At 47.7% G+C, this 21,093-nt stretch overlaps 1 protein-coding gene across 1 annotated transcript in view; it reads left to right on the top strand.

The window, feature by feature from the left end:
• The window catches only part of NID1 (nidogen 1), an 85,145-nt gene that overhangs the window by 39,675 nt on the left and 24,377 nt on the right, over positions 1-21,093 (top strand). The window contains 13 exon segments of the mRNA XM_030334820.1: positions 2,015-2,082; positions 2,084-2,216; positions 4,558-4,803; positions 5,856-5,878; positions 5,880-5,960; positions 5,962-6,001; positions 10,493-10,566; positions 10,568-10,617; positions 16,838-16,901; positions 16,903-16,987; positions 18,667-18,692; positions 18,694-18,738; positions 18,740-18,791. Coding sequence (XP_030190680.1) covers positions 2,015-2,082; positions 2,084-2,216; positions 4,558-4,803; positions 5,856-5,878; positions 5,880-5,960; positions 5,962-6,001; positions 10,493-10,566; positions 10,568-10,617; positions 16,838-16,901; positions 16,903-16,987; positions 18,667-18,692; positions 18,694-18,738; positions 18,740-18,791 — 987 coding nt within the window.

Raw genomic sequence — 21,093 nt, 5'->3', positions numbered from 1 at the left:
AAAGGAACCTGTCATTTCTAGCTGGTAAATTAAGCCTGATAAACATAATCCTCCTGCGTCTTAGAAAACCTGACTTTCCTTGAAGCTTCTTAGAGGCTGTGCCAGGGAAAGTTCAGTCTTTATTGGACACAGGGGCATATGGTTGGGAGGAAGGTTTCCGTAGAGTAGTCGTGGTCTCTGCTGAGGCCAGCAGCCCTGTGCGTGCTAGAGGCCCTTTTCTGGAACAGCTTGGGTGCAGGAGACTCTGTTCTTCTTCTCCGGCCACTTCCGGGACCTGAAGCCTGTTGTTCTGGGTCACAGGTACCTAGCCGCTGCCTCCGTTTTCTCCACCACTGCCTCCCCTCGCTGGAGCCTCAGCCGTGGCTTTGTTGTGGAAACACCCCAAAAGCAGGGTCTCTGGGCTTTACAAGGGTAACCATCCAAAAGTGATGGAGTGTAAATACATGCTGAAATGTGGCCATTTTCAGAAAGGAGAGGATATATATTTGGAAAAGGGTGGACCTACCCATAAGATATCTAATGTTTGACCTAATATTTCTTCTCTCTGCCCCTCAGGCATATATATCCTGAGTATTATAACCTCATTCATGTTCTCATGCAGACATGCTCTTTCCTTGGCAGACAGAGTTGAGCTTTGCAGTCAGACCCACAGATGCTACTCCTTCCCTGCACAGCGTTTCGTGCTGGTGTTGCTTTATATGGGGGTTAATTAAAATGGTGATATTTTGAAATTTTTTTTAATGCCTATTTATTTTTGAGAGAGAGACTGATATGGGTGGGGGAGGGGCAGAGAGCGAGGGAGACATAGAATTTGAGGCAGACTCCAGGCTCTGAGCTGTCGGCGCAGAGCCCGATGAGGGGCTCGAACCCACGAACTGGAAGATCATGACCTGAGCCGACGTCGGACACTTGACCGACTGAGCCACTCAGGTGTCCCATCATTCTTTTGACTTTTTAAAAAAAAAAAACATTTAAAAATGTAAGGAGCGTTCTTGGCCCAAGGGCTGCCTGCCAGAGTTAGCCCTGGGGTCATCGTTTGCCAGCACCCCTGCTGTAACGGGAGTGTGCAAATGTGGAAAAGGGAAGAAGCCGGGAGAGGGGGCAGGTATTTTTGTTGCCTGTCTGGGGCTACTGCCCTGCACAGACCAAGGAGGTTTCCTGAGCCAACACCTGTAATAAGTGCTCCTCAGGTGGTTTCCGGTAGTGGCCAGGGTTTGCCCTAAGCCACTCCCCCTTCCTGACCACCATTTAGCTGTTACGCTAATCATCATTGTAACTGGCATCTGGGAACGCTTGATGTTTGGCAAAGCACTTTTTAAAACATTTTTTTAAATGTTTGTTTATTAGAGAGAGAGAGAGTGTGTGTGTATGTGTGTGTGTGTGGTGTGGTGTGTGATGTGTGTGTGGTGTGACAGAGAGAGAGAAAGAGAGAGAATGGGGGAGGGAGAGACGGAAGACAAGAATCCCAAACAGGCTCTGTGCTGTCAGCATGGAGCCCTAGGTGCGGCTGGAGGTGCGGCTCGATCCCTCAAGTCGTTGAGATCGTGACCTGAGCCGAAATCCAGAGTTGGACGCTTGATCGACTGAGCCACCCAGGTGCCTTTGGCAAAGCAGTTTGTAACATCCTTTACCTCTTCTGGTGTCCACAAGGCAGAATGGATCACTCCTTTATCACCAAGAAATGGAGGCTCAGCGGGGTTAGGGGACATGTGCTGGTTTATCCAGTCGGTACCTAGCACTGCTGGTCCTCTGTTCTTCAGCACCATTCCTGAGCCGCCCATCTCAGATGCAGGGGTGGGGCTGGGAAAGGAGTGTCTCTCCAATGCGCATCGCTCAGTTGGGCCGCATGGACATCCCCGCTCTGTCCTCCGTGTCGCTAGCTCCGTTTCTAGCAGTCAGACTAAAGCACCTGTAGAGGAGGTTCTGGCCTCCTTCCCGCGCAACAACTGTGAGCCTAGGGCTGACAGGAGGGGGCTTCCCAGACGGCAAGGTGACGGACTGCCCTTGCTTTCCAGAGGCGAGTTCACCCGCCAGGCCGAGGTGACTTTCGTGGGGCACCCGGGCAAGCTGGTCATCAAGCAAGCGGTTCAGCGGCATCGACGAGCACGGACACCTGACCATCACCACGGAGCTGGAGGGCCGCGTGCCGCAGATCCCCTTCGGCTCCTCGGTGCACATTGAGCCCTACACAGAGCTCTACCACTACTCCCCCGGGGGTGAGCAGCCAGTGCCGTGGGGGAGGGGGGTGGGGCTAGGGGGGTGGGGGGCAGTCCCGGCCTCCGGCCCGCCCACCGCTGCAGCCCCAGCACTGTCTCCTGGGCTTCGGAGCAGGAAATAGATGGGTGCTAGCTTATTAAAATCACCTTTTCCCCTAATTACAGGCATAATACACACTTGTAGAAAATTCGTGCAAAAAGGAAAATAAGCATAATGGTAAAACCATGCATTATTATTAGATTTAAATGCATTTATTTCCTTTCAGCCTTTTCCCCATATATGTGTGTGTGTGTGTGTGTATATACATATGTATATATTTATATATAAATACCCCAACATATATATGTAATATCTCAAACATAGATCTCATAAGTCTCCGGGGAATAATGTACAGCATGGATATTATATCTGTATGTACTGTATGTATATATGTACATATGTTTGTCTGTATATTTAACCTGTTTTAAATAATTTCAAATTACAAAAAAAGTTGAAAACAACACAGTTTACATTTGCCATTTATGCACCTTCACCAATTGTTAACATTTTGCTACCTTTACTTTACCATTCCATTGCGCATATATGTGTGTGTGTGTATATATATATATATATATGCATATATATATATATATGCATATATATATCACAAATTATACATATTTTTTGAGAATAAGTTGTAGTTGTTGTGATCTTCCGTCCCCTAAATAAGTCACCTATTTTTCCTAAGAACAAGAACATTCTCTTACGTGGCTACAGTACAATGACCACACAGTCAGGAAATTTAACATTGATGCATTTCTATTACACATTCTACAGTTGGGTATATAGTTGTTATTTAAGTAAAATTACAATTATATCACATTATCATATCTTCATTTTCAGTGGGCTTTGAAAGCATTGCTTAGTGAGTCTGTACTTTTATACGGCTATTACTTTAAACCATTCTATTTTCTTTTTTTTTTTAATGTTTATGTATTTTGAGAGCGAGCGTGTGTGTGCACACACATACTAGCCAATGGGGGAGGAGCAGAGAGAGAGAGGGAGTGAGAGAGAATCCCAAGCAGGCTCCACGCTGTCGCGCAGAGCTCAATGCTGGGCTTGATCTCATGAACCGTGAGATCATGACCTGAGCTTGAAATCAAGAGCTGAACACCATCCATTGTATTTTCTGAAGTTTAAGCTATTCCAATTTTCCCATCTTGTACAAGTTGAAATGACCATCTCCATCAGAAATCTTGACCAAATTTCTGATTCTTTTCTAAGATTCAATTCCTAAGAATAGAACTGCTGAGCCAAACAACAGGAACTTTTAGAAGGCTTTTATAAAATTGCCATCCACAAAGGTTGTGCTAATGGACCAAGGCTTTGTGGCTTGATTGGCTCTCCTGGGGATGACAAGAGCTGGGAACAGGACCCCAGTCTGCGGTCAGCCTGCAACCAGATGGTGTTTCTGGCAGCACAAGCACATGGGAGCTGGACAGGAGGCAGCTTACACTGATCTTTTATTATCTCTGGCTTTTGTTATGAACTACATCAGAGCACACAATATAAAGAGCCCTTTATTCTTTTTTTTTCTTAAGTAGGAAGTGAGAGTTTCAGCATATGGGGGAAAAGGAGGCTCTTCTGAGTGGGGAGGACTGTCTCTCTTCTCTGTTGAGGTTGGCTCACAGCACTTTAGTAATTTTCAAAAACTGGTTATTGAAACCCATTTAGTGTCTCATTTTTTATATGGGAGAACTGCTTAATCTAGGGTCACACATAGCAGCCCCTATTTATTGCATCCTAAGTAAGATAACTTGCGTGAAGCAGTTAGCGCTCTGCGGGTCACATGGTCAATGCTCCGTAGATGGTAGTTTATCTTAATAGTGGTGGCCCGCTGAGACCAGAAATTTTACATGCATTATGTCATTCGCGCCCCAAACCCCATGTTGTAGAAGAAACCGAGGCTCGAGTTGTAACCGGCCTGGGATCACACCTTGTGAGTGGTAGTGCAAGGTGTAAGTTCAGATGTATCTGCTTCCCCGCGTGTGCTCTTTCCACCAGACCTTTACTCTCTGGGGCGGTTCTGGGGTGACTTCAGAACTTCTAAAGAGCACGTGATGAGAAAAAGGAACACATATTACTGATGCAGACAATCCCAATAATAGTATGGGAATCTAGGTAGCAGAGCGAGTCCCAACACGGAATACATGGCCTTCTGCAACCTGCTGCATCTGATCTCTCATCTGGGAAGGCAATCTTGCCAATAGTTTTAAGCCCTTGACTAAGCCTCTTGCCTCCTTTGTCTCCCTGCCTTGTCTCCCCTTTCTTCCCACCGCACCCGCACCGCACGCATCCCAGTGATCACATCCTCCTCCACCCGGGAGTACACCGTGATGGAGCCTGAGCAAGATGGCGCTGCCCCTTCCACCATCTACACTTACCAGTGGCGCCAGACCATCACCTTCCAGGAGTGCGCCCATGACACCTCCCGGCCGGCCCTGCCCAACACCCAGCAGCTCTCAGTGGACAGTGTGTTCGTCCTGTACAACCAAGAGGAGAGCATCTTGCGCTATGCGCTCAGCAACTCCATCGGTCCCGTGAAGGGTAGGAATGGCAGCTCGGATTGGGCATCGCGTGTCTGCCCGCACATCTATCTCCGCTCTTTTGCGCATTACTTTTCACGTTTTACTCTCAGTGAGAAGATGAAAATATGCCTAAAATATGGCCTGACAGACGAAATAATCTCCTCACCTGTGATTCTTAGCTTAGGCGGTCTCTGTTCTGCTAACCTAAAGCTCTTCATTGTTCTGTTTGGGGTGAAGAATGCTAACCCCGTTGAGTTAACCCACAGAGCGGACCATCCAAAAGGCTACAGCTGGCTTCAGCGGGCATTGAGAGCACTCTCATGCTCAGCCTTGAATGGAATGGTGTGCTCAGAGCCTGAGGAAATCGAAATAAAGTCTGATGAAAGTCAGGCACAGCGCCTGTGATGCTCTTTGCCCTGTGACAGCACGTTGCTGGGGCTGAGGTCGGGTCTATGCATGCTTCTGGCTGCGTGGAAGGAGCTGGCATTTGGAGAGCGAGCATGACATCTCGGCGTCAGACTTCACATTATCCGAATCTCCAAGCCCCAGGGTTCCTATCTTTGGGGTGGGTATTAAGGTCTTTCTCTTTGTCGGTTATTTTTGGTTGGGGTCCCCCCACACCCGGGTCACTTCTCCAGCTGACCACGTTTGTCCTTCCGTAACCCACAAAGGACAAGAAGGACTGGTGTCTTTCTCATCCTTTGACAACTGTAGCTCTGGGCATCGGGGTTGGCGCATTTTTTCTTAAAAATGTGATATTTTAGGCTTTGCCAGCTATGCAGTGTCTGTCACAGGAATCTCAGTTCTGTCATTCGAGCGCAAAAGCAGCCATTGACCATTTGCAAGTGAATGCATGCAGCTGGTTTCCATAAAACTTTATTTACAAAAGCAGCGTGGATCTGGAGGGATGTAGTTTGCCGATGCTGCCCCTGGTGACACAGGAGTCTGGTTCTTGTTCCAGGACCCCACTGCTGTTCTCCTGGTCATCAGCTGTGCCTTCCTTTCTGTGGAAGGAGGAAAACCGGCAGGCGTTTCTGATACTCACTTGGCTTTAATGTCTCTCCTTCACAGACGGCTCCCCCGATGCCCTTCAGAAATCCTTGCTACATCGGCACTCATGGGTGCGACACCAACGCGGCCTGTCGCCCCGGCCCCGGGGTTCAGTTCGCCTGCGACGTGTTCCATCGGCTTCCGAGGGGACGGGAGGACCTGCTCCGGTACAGCCGTCCATTCTGACTTGTGGGGGGGCTGGGAAGCGAGCTGGGAGGGGGTATCCAGGTCCTGCAAACTGGAGGGCTGGGTGTGGCGAGGGAGCGTGGGTGCGGGAGACGCCAGTGGGGCCTGCCGAGCCTGGTTAAGCCCCACACCCTGGGTTTCCCGTGGTCACGTTAGGGTACCGCCCCTTTCTTCCATCTGGTCCAGTGCACAGACTCCGAGCAGCAGAGTAGAATTTAGAAAGCCGCACCGCACACAGGTTTAAAGGGAAGCTGAAGTCAGCGCTGTTTCTAACATTATAATGTAACGGTCCCTGTAAGGAACCCAGGCACTGCTGGTGTCCTGTGCCCCGCAAACCCATCTCATTTCTTCCAGCAGCTCGGGAGATCCATTCGTTTCGCTTCTGCCTTTTAAATTTTAAAAAAATATTTATTTATTTTTGAGAGAGAGAGAGCATGAGGGGGGAGGGGCCGAGAGAGGGAGACACAGAATCTGAAACGGGCTCCAGTCCTCTGAGCTGGTCAGCACAGAGCCCAGTGCGGGGCTCGAACTTACGGACTGTGAGATCATGACCTGAGCGCAAGTCGGATGCTCAACCGACTGAGCCACCCTGGCGCCCCTCATTATAATTTAATTTTAATACATGCACGTAGACAGCTGGATCCCGACACGTTCGTGATGTAATCAGGTCCAGTAGCAAGGGCCAGTTGGTGGATTCCTGACTCAGTGAAGAGTCCATACAGCAGAGGCAGCTAGTGCCAGGAAGTCAGGTGCTTCAACCAGAGCTCCTGACATCTGTGACACCGGGCTCACTGGTGACCGTAAGGAATGCTAGAAGTAGATTCCCCTAGTGCAGGAGCAGCATACACAGGTGTGTTTGGCCAGAAAGATGAGCAGCCCCCTTGAATGACTCGGGCGTAAGAATCTGGTGAGCCCAGAAGCCCTGAAATTTGGGAACGATGCCTTAGGTCTGGAATCCAACCCTCTGATGAATGGCACGCTTCATGTGCTGATTTAACAGAAAGGGTGGCAGAGTGAACTCTATGTGAGGTCCTCGTGGGGGCATCTGAAATCATGGAGAGCAGGACCTGTGCTTAAAAGAGCAGACTGTATAGTCGTGTAGCCAGCCTGCTGATAGCTTTGTACATGGGATAGAATTCAATCGGAGGCTCACCTTCCTTGGAACATACCACTGGGAAGGGATCTGATCGCCTCAGATCATCACTTTTCCAATATGTCCCCAGATAGCCCAACAGTTTTGAATGGCTGAGTTGGCTCAGGCGAATTTGAAAAAGCATGGTCCTGTGTGTGTGTGTGTGTGTGTGTAAGAGAGAGAGGGTGAGAGAGAGCACGAGTGAGCAGAGATCTCCCAGGGCTGTGAAGATGGTGATGGACACCATGCAGGGGGTCCCTCATTTCTTTGGGGGAAGCACATACCTCCTTAGTCTTTACATGGCCCTGTGTCTACTTCATATGCCAACAGAATGTTAATAAAACATGGAGATGCCCCAACCCGCTGCTGCTGGGCCATGACATCTGGCTAATTCTTCCACTCTTGGTACCTGAGTTTATTGTAGAAGGAGCACTTAATTCAGTTCACAGGGCACAACCAGCCATACGTTGCATAATCTATTGCTATCATAGAAAACTCTCTGATGCAGTCACTCAGGAAGACAGGTGGTCATGTGGGGACTTGCTTTTGTTCTGGGGTTAGCCCTTGCTCTGGCAGATTAGTACCATGGAATGTGGGTAGATTCCCAGTCAGGCTGCTTTTTGTTCTGGGTCACTAGAACATGCCTCACAGTGTTAATGCATGGAGACATGAGGCCGTTGATAGGAAATTGCATTAAGCAAATCACTTCATGCATTATTTTGACCTGTAAAATGACTTAGAAGAGAACGATCCTTTGTAATTCAGTTTGGGTGATGTGGATATAATGATAGTTGGCATCCTGAACAAGCCCAGTGTTGGCGAGACACTGCAGAGTGACCCTCGAAGGTAGTTTGGAGAAGGTCTCCAGATGAAAACACAAGAGCTTGGGTGCCTGGCAGAATGGCTTCCGTGTGTTTCTCGATTGGGAGTCTGTAGAGATGGTTGTGGATAACCTGTCATCTCTTGAGCACACACAAGACACTTAAATCAAAGTGAACAAGTCCCCTCGTCAAAGAGCCTGGCCTTTATAAAAGGGACACATTTAGACTTGTTGAAAAGACATGAAAAGTAGCCATTCTGAAAAAAACTAAAAAAGGAAGCAGTGATTACAGGAATAGTCCAGCATTTTCCTTTCGGGTTAGAGAATGAGCTGTGTGCGAGGAAATGTCTTCCCAAAGAAGAGTTTGACCAGATAATACAATAAGAAAAATAAACTTTGAACAGATACTGTGAGATTTTAGGAGGGACAGTTATCACCAATGCACTGTTTCCAATAAAGTAAGAATTAAAGTCCTAGCCTCAATTTACAGAAGGGTTTAAATTAGACATTAGGAAGAGTTTCCACACTCTAAGGACTGTGCACTTCTAGTGGGGAAACTGCTAGAGTCTTGCTCTAAAGAGAAAGTGTTACCCTGCTTGGATATATGTGCAGACTTTTATGGAGGTGTGGATTGTGCCAGGGGACTGTCCCCTCCATCATCCCGTGAGCCCGCCCCCATCCTGTTGGCCAGTAGCACCTAGGACATGAGGGATTGAGCTCCCTCCTAATCACTTACGTAGCTTTTTTTGAAACTCACAGCTGCCCTGCCATAAACCTTCCGGGGGCGAATGGAACTTGGAAAACTTCCCCCAGCGATTTTGTTCTGTCCGTTTGATTGAAAAGCTTTGCTTCTGTGCCGTTGTGCTTTGGCAATCGCGTTGAAGCCGTGGAGTCCTGCAGTCTGTACAGGGCGTCCAGACATCTGTGCTGGGAGTGTCCTCTGAGGGTTACGCATGGAGACCGTGGAAGCCGGAATGGTTTTTTTTTTCTCCTGCGTTGTTGGAGCAGTAGCTGGTGGATAGAGCTGTGGAGGCCACGCTTGCTCAATATCCCCGCGCCCGCACCCCAGTCTCATGGAAGAGGCTGCTGGGGGAGGGGGCTTTGTTCCGTGACCTTCCAGCTGTGCCTGGAGCCGTCCTCTTGTGTGAGACCTTGTATCTTAAACGTGTCGCAGGAACGTTCATTGCAGTATGTTTTCAAAAAGCTGTTACCGTTTGTTTTGGGGTTTTGCGTGGGTACGGGAATGGTGTGGCAAAGATGCTTATCTTGTGCCACGTCCACTAGGCCAGCGGGGCATTTGTTTTACCAGTGAAGAGACTGACTAGGTGGTGGATGCATGAGGCTTTGTCTCCCAAGTGTGAAAGATTCACCTTAAGGCATTGGGGGGGGGGGGGAGGGGGGGGGGGGGGGGTGGAGGAGACTTGTCTGTTCTCAGCCATCATGAAATCTGTCTATGTGTCTGAGTTCTAGAAATGCCGGAAGTAACCGTGTACCCTCTGAGAATGAGGTTGGCATGGGAAAGACCTTGTGTGATTGTGTTTATTTCAACCCATCAGTGGACAGGTAACCAGGGTCCTGACAGGTTAGCTCGGTTTCTTGTCCGGGCCAACCAGGCTTCCTGTGGGATTAGCTCTAGATTGGACCCCGATGCCTAGAGGTCATGCGAGGGCCATGTTCCTAGAATTGGCCAAATCCATCCCCATTGGCTGGTTGTATAGGTTGAATCCTTAAAAATTAGAATAATAGCTACATTTCTTGAGAATCCTAGGTGCTGCTCTGCCTTACATCCATTTTGTGTCATCCTCAGAAGGACCCCTCAAGGTCGATAGCACTTTGCTTATTTACTAATGGGAAGCTAAGGCTGACTAGTCAGCCACTTGCCCAAGAGCACACAAGCTGGTAACTGAAGGAGGCAGGATTTGAACCCCAGTACGTCCAGCTCCAAAGCATATGCTTTTTTTGGTTCTACTTTACCCCATGTGATGGCTTTGGTGTCATCATGCAAGAGGACATCACCCGGCTAGTTCATTTACAACCTTGTGAGTTAACAGCTTTCCTTTTAGAGCATTAAGCTCTAGGTAACATTCAAAAATTGACAGTCAGGCTTTACATTGTTCGACTTTGCTTTGTAACCGTAACTGGAGAAAGGTAATATTTTTGAGGAGCATATGTTTACATATGTTCAGTAACTTAGGAGGCTTACTCACGGTCTGGACACTTGTCCGCACATCTTTCTGACATGCGTGTACCATTCTGGTGTTGGTGAACTCCAGGCTCAGCAGCTAATCCCAGGACAGGCACGGGAAGCCCACGTTTACAGGCAGGAGGACCTTGAGATCTCTCTCGAAAGTTATGCCCAGGAAAAAAACCCACTATTTACTAACGCTACTTTTGGAATATAGAACAGTTTGTTTCAAAATTGATCCCTTCACGGGCCAAAATGCTTTCTATTTTATTATACCTGGTGATACTTGAAGAAATGGTTTTTAAAAGTCTGCCTGTTGAAAAAATTTGTTGTAGATATCGATGAATGTTCAGAACAGCCCTCGGTGTGTGGGAGCCACGCGATCTGCAATAACCACCCGGGAACCTTCGCGGCGAGTGTGTGGAGGCTATCAGTTTTCAGAGGAGGGGACGTGGTGTGGGTAAGTTCTGTAGGGTAACTTTCCAAAACGTTGTTCATACGGCAAAGGTGTTGCCCCAGGTAATTGTCTTGGCTGGGTGGGCGAGTGCTGCTTCCGTTGTTGAGGAAGCAGTTTCAAAGATGATCAGACTTCATTCCCTACCCCCAACTACCCGGGGGTCATACGTATAACAATAAGCAGGTTATTGTCTACACTATAGTAATAGTGTCCCCTCACCTTTGATAAGCTTTTTTTGCACTACGTTCCTTCTTATAAATTTCCTTTTAATTCTTTTCATTGTTTTAATACCTGTTAAAACAATTACACTTGTTTCTTCATTTGTTTGTTTATTAAGTTTAGTTATTTTTGAGAGAGAGAGAGACAGAGAGGCAGAGAGAGAATCCCAAGCAGGCTCCATACTGACAAGTGCCCAGTGCAGGGCTTGAACTCACGAACTGTGAGATAATGATCTGAGCTGCAACCAAGAGTCGGACGCTGAACCAGCTGAGCCACCCAGGCATCCCATAATCAGTGGTCTTGAAATTCATATGGAGGGAGCACCTGACAGATGCTTTAGATGGAATTTTTCGTGATTTACCTCTAAAATTCAGGGGGCCACCTGGGTGGCGCAGTCGGTTCAGCGTCTGACTTCAGCTAGGTCATGTTACGACAGTCGGTGGATTCGAGCCCTGTGTCGGCTCTGTGCTGACGCTCAGAGCCTGGAGCCTGCTTTGGATTCTGTGTCTCCCTCTCTCTCGCCCCTCCCCACCTCATACTCTGTCTCCCCCTCTCTCTCTCAAAAGTAAATAAATGTTAAAAAAAAGTTAATAAAAATAAAAATAATTCCATTTGGGACCATTCTGTGCATGGCTTTTGAATTTATAAGCCACAAGTAGTAGCCTCATCAAAGCGAGTGACTTAAAGCAATTAATTGGGCTAATAATGCTTAGTTGGTGATGATTTTAGTGGTGATGGAGATAGGCCACCACAAGACCCAGATTGTTTAGATTTCTTCGCTTTTTTTTTCCTACTGCCAGCACTTGACCTGTTGGTTCCAAGAATTTTAAGTTCAAAGATTTGTGGCGATTTCCAGGGCTGGAGGGCAGCATGCTGAATGGACCATCTGACTCAACATTTCTTCCCAACTTAAAACAGATTCTTCTTGGGGCGCCTGGGTGGCGCAGTCGGTTAAGCGTCCGACTTCAGCAGGTCACGATCTTGCGGTCCGTGAGTTCGAGCCCCGCGTCAGGCTCTGGGCTGATGGCTCAGAGCCTGGAGCCTGTTTCCGATTCTGTGTCTCTCTCTCTCTCTGCCCCTCCCCCATTCATGCTCTGTCTCTCTCTGTCCCAAAAAATAAATAAACGTTGAAAAAAAAAAAAATTAAAAAAACAAAAAAAAACAAAAAAAAAACAGATTCTTCTTTTACGGCATCAGTGAACCGTCTCATCGCCCCTTCCTTGCTGTTCACTAAACCCTAGCGTGCTTTCTGTTTGCTCTGTCTTGAAGCTCAGATGAGACTCCAAGGTCCCAGGGCGAGGTGATGTCTCGAGGGCGGGAGGGAACAGGCAGTTCTCAAATTTTGAATGTGACCCAAACATCTGTGGATTTAGAAAAGCCGGTCCCCTTCGCACAGAGTGAAGATTTCAGCTCTGCTGCTAAGGTTACTTCTTTTTCTTATTCGATAGAGAACAACCATTTCTGTGTATTTGGCTTGACTTCCATGCTTTTTGAGATGAAGGCGATTCAAAGGTTTATTTCTTTTTTAAAAAATGTTTATGAGAGGAGAGAGAGAGAGAGAGAGAGAGAGAGTCCAAACCAGGCTTCACGCTGTCCATGCAGACAATGCAGGGCTCAAACCCATGAACTGTGAGATCGTGACCTGAGCCGAAATCCAGTCGGACAGTTAACCGACTGAGCCACCCAGACGCCCCTCCAAGGTTTACTTCTCACGACAGCACCGTTTACATTACATTTGGGCTCAGACTTGGGTGGTGGAGTGTGCAGTCGTGGGGCCAATGGCTGTGCGGCATGATGTCATGGGTTTCTGTGCCGGAACATTCCTGCCATGCACACTCACTGGAGGATAGGGCAGGGTGCAAGGCAGGTGGGGTGCAAATGTCTACTCCTAAGGCATCGGATTTTGAGGAAGACACTTAATGTCTCTGGGCGTCCACTCCTCAGACTGGATCCTGGGTTCACTGTGTCCCCTGGAGCCCTTGAAGAAGCCTCGGGAGCTGCCAATGAGGACACAGGGAAGCCTGGGCAGATTTGGCCTCCACCCCGACCTCCAGCCTTTGATTTCTCTACATACAGATTCTGGGAGAGATTTTGTTTGAATGGTGGATCCCCGTTGCTTGGAAACAAATGTGAAAACCACCTGAAGATCACTGTGCTCCACGGGTCCCAGCATTGTGAGGTTTCCTGACTCTCCCACTGCCTGGAGGCCCCACACGATTCCATCCCACTTGGCTCTTAACCCCTCTTACTCAGCTCCTTTGAGACTCACTGCATGGAGGGATGGCTCAGGGGGTAAAACCAGGTCGCCTAAACGCATTCAAACAAATCACTTAACTCCGGCTCATCACTGCATAATTTCATGGCCATTTCACCTATCCCAGAATTCCTCATGAAAACTCTGTGTCCTGGTCGGAAGCCTGGGTTGGGAATAAGGAATAAGACAGTGTTGTCTCCTGGTCACAGGAAGAGTTTTCTCCTGGTCACAGCAAGGAAGGAAGAGAAAAGAATTTGGACAGGTGAGGAGGCTGGTCCTGTGCCCTGCCAGCTGTCAGGGGTTTGGGGCCCATGCCCAGTGGATATGAGCTGGCGGGAGGAAGTGAACTTTTCATGAGGACTGGCATCCATTATGGGAGGGGCAGCTTCGTGGATTCCGTGTTTGGCATTTTCTGTAAACCTTTGACTTTCTCTTGTTCCACCGGCCATGCAGACTTTTTCAGTTAATTAGAATATGGGGCGCCTGGGTTGGCTCATTCGGTTCAGCGTCCGACTTCGGCTCAGGTCATGACGTTGCAGTGTGTGTGTTCGAGCCCCACGTCGGGCTCTGTGCTGACAGCTCAGAGCCTGGAGCCTGCTTCCGATTCTGTGTCTCCCTCTCTCTCTGCCCCTCCCCCACTCACACTCTCTCTGTCTCTCAAAAATAAACGTTTAAAAAATTAAAAAAGAGAAAAAGAATGTGCAGAGTATGTTCACACGAAAGAAACAGCCCATAAATCACCTTGACATGAAGACACAAGATACCCCCTTCTGAGTGTCCACGGTTCTAGGATAGGTGGCTTTGCGTGTGGAACGTGGGGAAACTTGAGGTTCTGTTGACCCTTTGCGTGGGTTTCTTTGCCCAGTGCATGGCCCCGTGCACCTGCCCCTCCTTCAGGGCAGGAAGAAGGGCCAGGCTGAGGCTTAGGCTTAACTTTCCCCCTCACCCATCGTTCTCCCTTTGCCTTCCCCTCTCTTCCTTTGGCCCATCTCCTCTCTCCTTGCCCTGTCATATTGCTAGGAAAAGTTATTATAAATCCTTCATTTTTGTGACCTTAATTTTCGGAACTGGAAGTAACTCGAGGCTGTGTGAAGCCACCCCACTTGGAGCTCTTTATACCCTGCCCTTTGTTCTCCTTTGAACACATGACTTCTTTCCCTTAGTTGTCCTTCCCTCCCTTGCCGGCATCTTCTTCCTTCTCTCTCGTTGCCTCATTTCCAGCCTGAGCCAGCCTGCAGGTGTCTCCGGGTGGTGGAGCGGGGGGGTTGGGTTGTGGCAGCAGCTCAGCCCCAGCCAGCCTACTCTGCTCATTCCAGGTCAGGGCCCCTTTCCTTTCCCAGGGTTGTCTTCCCAAACGGAGGAGCTGGTAAAGTACAACCCCAACGTAACCATCTACTTGTAGCTATAGTTCATTTTTAATTCCCATTTGGGGCCCAATTTTTCTCTCCTTCCCAAACTTGCCCCACCATCCCATCCTGTAGCTGCCCATCAGTTGGATGGGCAGGATCAGAGTTCTAGAGAGGTTACCAGCTCTGCGAGGTCAAGGCCTTTGCAGAAAGCAGAGCCAGGCACCCTGGTGTCTTTTTTTAAAAGTGTGTCATTTTTTAAAATGGTTGTCAGTATTTTTAAAATGAAAAAAGTAGAATGAAATCGTTTGGAATCGTGAAAGGAGCTTTTAAAACCTCTTTAAGAAGAAATTGCTTTGGCATGGAAACATGGTCTTCCATAAAGGAAAAAACATGACTTAAGAAATTCAATTTTCTTAAATTTCTCGATTTAAGAAATTAAGGGGCACCTGGTGTGGCTCAGTCGGTTAAATTCTGACTTTGGCTCAGGTCATGACCTCATGGTCTATAAGTTCAAGCCCTGCATCGGGCTCTGTGCGGACAGCTGGGAGCCTGGAGCCTGATTCAGATTCTGTCTCCCTCTCTCTCTCTCTGCCCCTCCCCCATTCACGGTCTGTCTCTGTCTCTCAAAATAAACATTAAAAAATTTTTTTAAAAAGGAAGTTCAGTTATAAATTGCCTTTTTCTAGAAATGATTTGAAGATTATAGAAACGCATACATATGTGAAGATGATGGTTGGGAGAGAACACCGAAACCCCTACGTGCTTGCACCAAGGTTCCCCCTCTGTTGAGAAGGGTGCAGCAAAACGAGGCCCCGGGGCAAACGTAATTTATAAAAGGATCGCTTAAAAAACTATAAATGACATAAATATTTCTTGGAAGAGGGAAAAGAAAGCAGAGTGAGGCTGATTTCCTGGTTGTTCTGTCGGCCAGTATTTTCCCTACCTTTTGGGGATCCTAATTTGTTGAAAGCATCCCCTTTCACACCAGGAGCTGAAGGATTTGTTGGGGTGGGGGAGGGGACCTAGAAAAAGAATAGAATAGAAGAATAGTCAGCAGGAGGGTCCAAGGAAGCAGAACGTGGTAGAGACTTGTTAGGTATCATCTAGGTCACTGTTTCCAGACATATCTGTGGACCGCTAGCAGTAATTTAAAATCCAGCAACCCTTTGGCCCATAAGACTCAGTTTGATGGTGCCTGTCCCATGGGAGTTGATTTAGTCTTGACTTCAGGAGTCTAAGCTGCCAAGTGCACAGGCTAGACCTCCTCCTTCCGCCACTACTTTGCTAACCTCCTCGTTTCCCACAGACCTTTGAAGAGTATCCTCTCCTTTCTGTATCCCCTGACAGTGCTCAGAGTTCTCGCTCTCAAAGCACATGAGACCAGAAAAACTGGAATCAGTCTTGGGAAGACTCAGGAGAAAGAGGAGAAGCCCTCCTGTAGGATAATCCAGACACCGAGGGCCCCCTCGAGGGAAGGAGAGGTTCTGTTCCGCCATTTCGAGGGATAGGATTCTGTCCTGGGTCTTAGAGCTTTAAAACCAGAAGTTAACTGGTACCTTGGGAACCCCCAGAGAACCTGACCAGCCACTGAAATATGCCCTAGACCTCAGCCCTTGACTTCCAACTTGAGGGAAGAGAACAAGGTGGGTGTTACTGGCTAGCCTCTGTGTCACTCACCACTTCCTGAGCCCTCGTTCTATGAGTTCTATCATCAGGACCCTTTAGAAAACAGGAGTTCCATCTACTGGGCCTCCTTGTGCTTGGCCTGCGGGAAGTAATTCCTACAGAGGAAGAACTTGAGGCTCTGAGAAATTATGTGATCTCCCCAAAACCATGTGGCGGACACACATGCACCTGGTAGAAACCAGGGACGCCTACCCTCCCCCCGCAAAGCCCACCGTCTTTCTATAACACCTGTCTCACTGCGCGGGGAAAATTGATCTCTCCTTCCTTCGTGGGAAATGGGTGACTTTGACTTCAGCCACGCTCAACCGTGTTCTTCCTGCCCGGTGGGCCAAGGGGAAAGAACTGCCACGGGAGGTGTGTACATACACCTGCAGGCGTTCCAACTCGCTTCCAGGTGAAAGGGGAAGTTGGGTTTGGGGGAACCTGGTATGGAGCGTGGCCTGAGACAGAGAGGGTGAGTACCAGGTTGGATGAGCAGCCATGGTGTCCGTGTGCAAAGACCATCAGAGGCAGGATCCAGGTGGGAGACAACAGGAAGTCCATGGGTATCACCCAGTGGAGAGCGGAGGATGACGCCCGGCAAGATGCCTAGAGGTCTGGGGTTCTTGCACATGCCCCTCAGTGGACTAAACCACTGATGCAGAGGGAACTTAGAAGGTCCACTGGGACCACTCAGAGGCCTCGCTCCAAACACCGTGTCCACATTTTGTTGTAGCTGTCGTGGACAGCGCCCCATCAACTACTGCACGACGGGCCTCCATGACTGTGACATTCCACAGGCGGGCGCAGTGTATCTACATGGGAGGGTCCTCCTACACCTGCTCCTGTTTGCCGGGCTTCTCTGGGGACGGCCGAGCCTGCCAAGGTATGTGGTTCCTCTGATTTTTCTCCCTGTGTAACCCGAAAAGATTCCATGTGCTAATTACCAACTCATCCTGAAATAAGAGAGCTATTCTTTTTTGTTTTAAGTTTGCTTATTTGTTTGAGAGAGAGTGAGTACAGGGGAGGAGCAGAGAGAGGGGGAGAGAGACAATCCCAAGCAGGTTCCGCCCTGTCAGCACGGAGCCCAGGGCATGGTTCAATCTCCATGAACTGTGAGATCATGACCTGAGCCGAAATCAAGAGTTGGACGCTCAACCCACTGAGCTACCCAGGTGCCCTGAGAATTACCCTTTCAACTCTGTTGGGTAAATGGGCTGCATTTTGTCTGTCTCTGGTAGTGTGAACCATGCATTTCCTTTGGAAGCTGTTCTCACTGGAGAAGACGCTCAGCCTCCCCCTACTATTTTGTTCTGTGACTTGCTCGCTTAAGCAACAATTAGACCCCTGCTGTCTGGTAGGAATTGAGGAGATTGTCTTTTCCAAAAAGGCAGATAATCCTTGTATACATGGGGACTTGAGGTCCAGCTTTTTCTTTAGTAACATAGCTGTAGCCATTCTCCTGGTCTGCTCTCACCTTCTGCTCCCGAAAAAGCCAAGTCCCCTTAATTAAATAAAAGACTACAGAGTCTGGGAGAGTAAATGTCTCCACAGAATTCTTTCAGACCTGAGGTGAGTCCATTGTTGGCTGCCCAAGATGCTTTTTAAAGATGATTTTAGGTAAGATAGCTGTAAAAAAAAAGTACCCCGATCCCCTGATTTGCAAAGTTACTCATAATACACCATGTAGTATTCTGAAAGTCCAAGCTTTTCTAAGATTATAATTTCTGAGATACAGTACTTTCTTTCTTTTTTTAAGTTTATTTAAGAGAGAGGAGGGAGAGACAGACAGAGGAAGAGAGAATCCCAAGTAGGTTCCACCCTCAGCACAGAGCCCGACACAGGTCTTGAACTCAAGAATCGTGAGATCATTACCTGAGCTGAAATCAAGAGTTGGACACTTAACCGACCGAGTCACCCCAGGCATAACTGGGATATTACTTTTTGTTACTGAATGAAAAGTAAATGTGAATTTTCTCTTGTCTCTGAGGTTTTTCTGTCAGTGGTTAATAATGTCTCCAACTCTCAGACATTTTTGAAGCTCTCATTTGTGGTGAGAAGGATCATTTTATATATATGCAAAAGAATCTTTCTCTTTTTTTTTTCCTTTTGCATGCTTAATTTTCCATGAAAATGTTAATCATCAAAGTGAAACACTTTACAAATACACAAATAGAAATTGGGGAGTTAGTGGTTTTTTTAAAAAAATGTTGTTTATTTTTGAGAGAGAGAGAGACAGAGCAGGCAGGGGAGGGCAGAGAGAGGGAGACACAGAATCTGAAGCAGGCTCCAGGATCCAAGCTGTCGGCACAGAGCCTGATGTGCGGCTCGAACTCACAGACCTCGAGATCATGACCTGAGCCAAAGTCAGACACTTAACAGACTGAGCCACCCAGGCGCCCAGGAAGATTGTGTTTTGATGAGTAATGTTTAGTGAACTTTAAATCACTGTTCCCAGATCAGAAACAGAGTCCTTTAGAGCTGACGAAGTGGTTTAAATTATTGTATAAACTATGAATTCCAGAACAAGTGTCATTGTCCCTGGGCTTGGTGGCTCTTTTGCAGATGTGGATGAATGCCAGCCAAGCCATGTCACCCTCCGATGCCTTCTGCTACAAACACCCCGGATCCTTCACATTGTCAGTGCAAACCCGGCTATCGTGGAGACGGCTTCCATTGTGTGCCTGGAGGTAAGGTGTCAGAGATGTTGGAGGTTGGTAAGCCATTGCCACATTCGTGAATCTGAGTCCCTGAACCTGGGAGAGGAGGTGAGGTGGGGAAGTTGCAGTCTCTGTGGAGGGTCCTCAGAGTTGTTAAGGTGGGATATCAGAGCACAGCTGTAGTGGGCGGGCATGCAGGTTGTGCACTGCACAACTCCAGAGGGTGCCACACAGACCGTAACTGTACTGGCAACCTAAAGTCTGTCATCCTTGTAACTTGAGCAAGCAGTTCAGGTAAGAACTGCTCTAGATTAGGGTTCCGCAGAGAAACAGAATTATAGTGTGTGTGTGTGTGTGTGTGTGTGTGTGTGTGTGTGTGTCTGGTCTGTCTTATCTGTCTGCCTATCTGTGTTTGTTTATAAAGGAATGTATTATAAGGGAGGTTCTGGGAGGTTCTTATGATTATAAAGACTTGCAAGTCCCAGATTTACAGTTAGCAAACTGGAGACCCGGGACAAGCTAATGTTTCCATTTGACACTGAAGGCAGAGAAAAGCCAGTGTCCCAGTTCATAGTCTTAGGAAGGAAGGATTCTCTCTTACTCAGGGAAGGGCCAGCCTTTTTGTTCTATCCTAGCCTTCCCTGTTTGGCTGAGGCCATCTGCTTTACTCAGTCTGTGAAGGTAAATCTCATCCAAACATCCTCACAGAAGCACCTAGAATGTTTGACCAAATATCTGGGACCCACGTATCTGGCATATCCCACCCTGTGGCCCAGTTCAAGTTCACACGTAAAAGTGACCCATCCCAGCTTCCTAGGAGTCACAGGGAATAGAGCTAGGGTGGAGGTGGGGAGCCCGCGTGAAGGGCCACCACTGGGAAAGGTGGAGGCCACGGACTGTACAGAATTGTCCGTATTACCACCTATCCTGGACTGTGCACCTGCTGAAGTTACCTGCTGACCCAAGGCTTGGGTGGCATCTCATTAGACCATAAGATCATGATAGTCCTGGGTCCGGATCTGGACTCAATTCTGGAAACGTGGGAGGCACTCGAACAGATGCTGTTGCGTGAATACTGTAATTGGCTGCTGTTTGTTAGAACCTGCCTCTGTGCTAGAAGCTTCCCCCGTACTCTTTCATGTAATGTTCACCATTGTCCTTTTGGAGCAAACACTATTATGATCCCCGTTGGCAGAGAGTGCCGATGCTTACCAAGATAAAGGCGTAATCAAGGTCCCACCAGTAGTAAGTGCTAGAACTGAGACTCAAACCCAGGTCTGTCTGATGGGCTTAAGCCTGGATTCAGTCCTCTAAACACATGGTATTCCGTCACGAGATTAAGAATGTATTTGACACAGTAGACTGGAGTCACGTAGTTACTTATTTTATGACTGCTACTGTTTGTAGCCAGATATAGTCCATGCCACTGTCAATATGTTATATATATGAATACACAAATATATAATGTTTCAACAAAATATCCATTTCACCACCTTAAAAAATATATATATTTTTGAGAGCATGAGTGGGGGAGGGGCAGAGAGAGAGGGAGAGAGAGAGTCCCCATTAAGCTCTGCGCTGCTCGAAACCACAAGAACCACGACCTGAGCTGAAATCAAGAGCCAGAAGCTCAATCTGCTGAGCCACCCGGAGCCCCCATTTCACCACCTTTTTAAGCAATTAATAGCGATTTCGATGTCTGTCTCCTTCACTAGCCTGTGAGTGTAAGATGCGTATGCCTTTTATTTTTATGTCCAGCGGTATCCCGTGGAGCATGTGGCCCATGATGGTGCTCACAGATTTATAACTGTTGAAGAACCAAGTGAATGTACCAGTTTCCACTCCTATCAGCAGTATATAAAAGTATTTAGTTATCCCCGCTCTCAACAGGACTAGGTGTTTTTCCAGTTTTTAGGATAGTTGTCCAACTATAAGGGGAAAAAGTATAGATTAAGTTAAAATTTGGGTATATAATACATATTTCTGATCTACATTGTTCCCTTCTGATTAGAACAAGTATCGCCATACCACTACTTACACGTCAAATCTGGCCCACCTCCTGTTTTTATAATAAAGTTTTATTGGAACACAGCCATACTTGTTAGTTTATGTATAGTCTGTGGCTTCTTAATCTTACAAAGGCTGAGTTCAGTAGTTGCGACAGATTATTATAAGGCACGCAAAGCCTGAAATATTTACTACCTGGCCTTGAGAGAAAATGTTTGCCAACCCCAGCCAGAATGAACCGAAGGCAGGGCCAACTTTTTGTTCCTGAATTGTGGGTAAAAACTCTTAGTGCTGCCCATAGATTCTGACAGGCAGATTACATAGA

The sequence above is a fragment of the Lynx canadensis genome, chromosome D2 (assembly GCF_007474595.2).
Source record: "Lynx canadensis isolate LIC74 chromosome D2, mLynCan4.pri.v2, whole genome shotgun sequence".
Taxonomy (NCBI): Eukaryota; Metazoa; Chordata; class Mammalia; order Carnivora; family Felidae; genus Lynx; species Lynx canadensis.
Note: the sequence above shows the minus strand (reverse complement) of the source record. Positions and strands in the feature narration are given on the sequence as shown.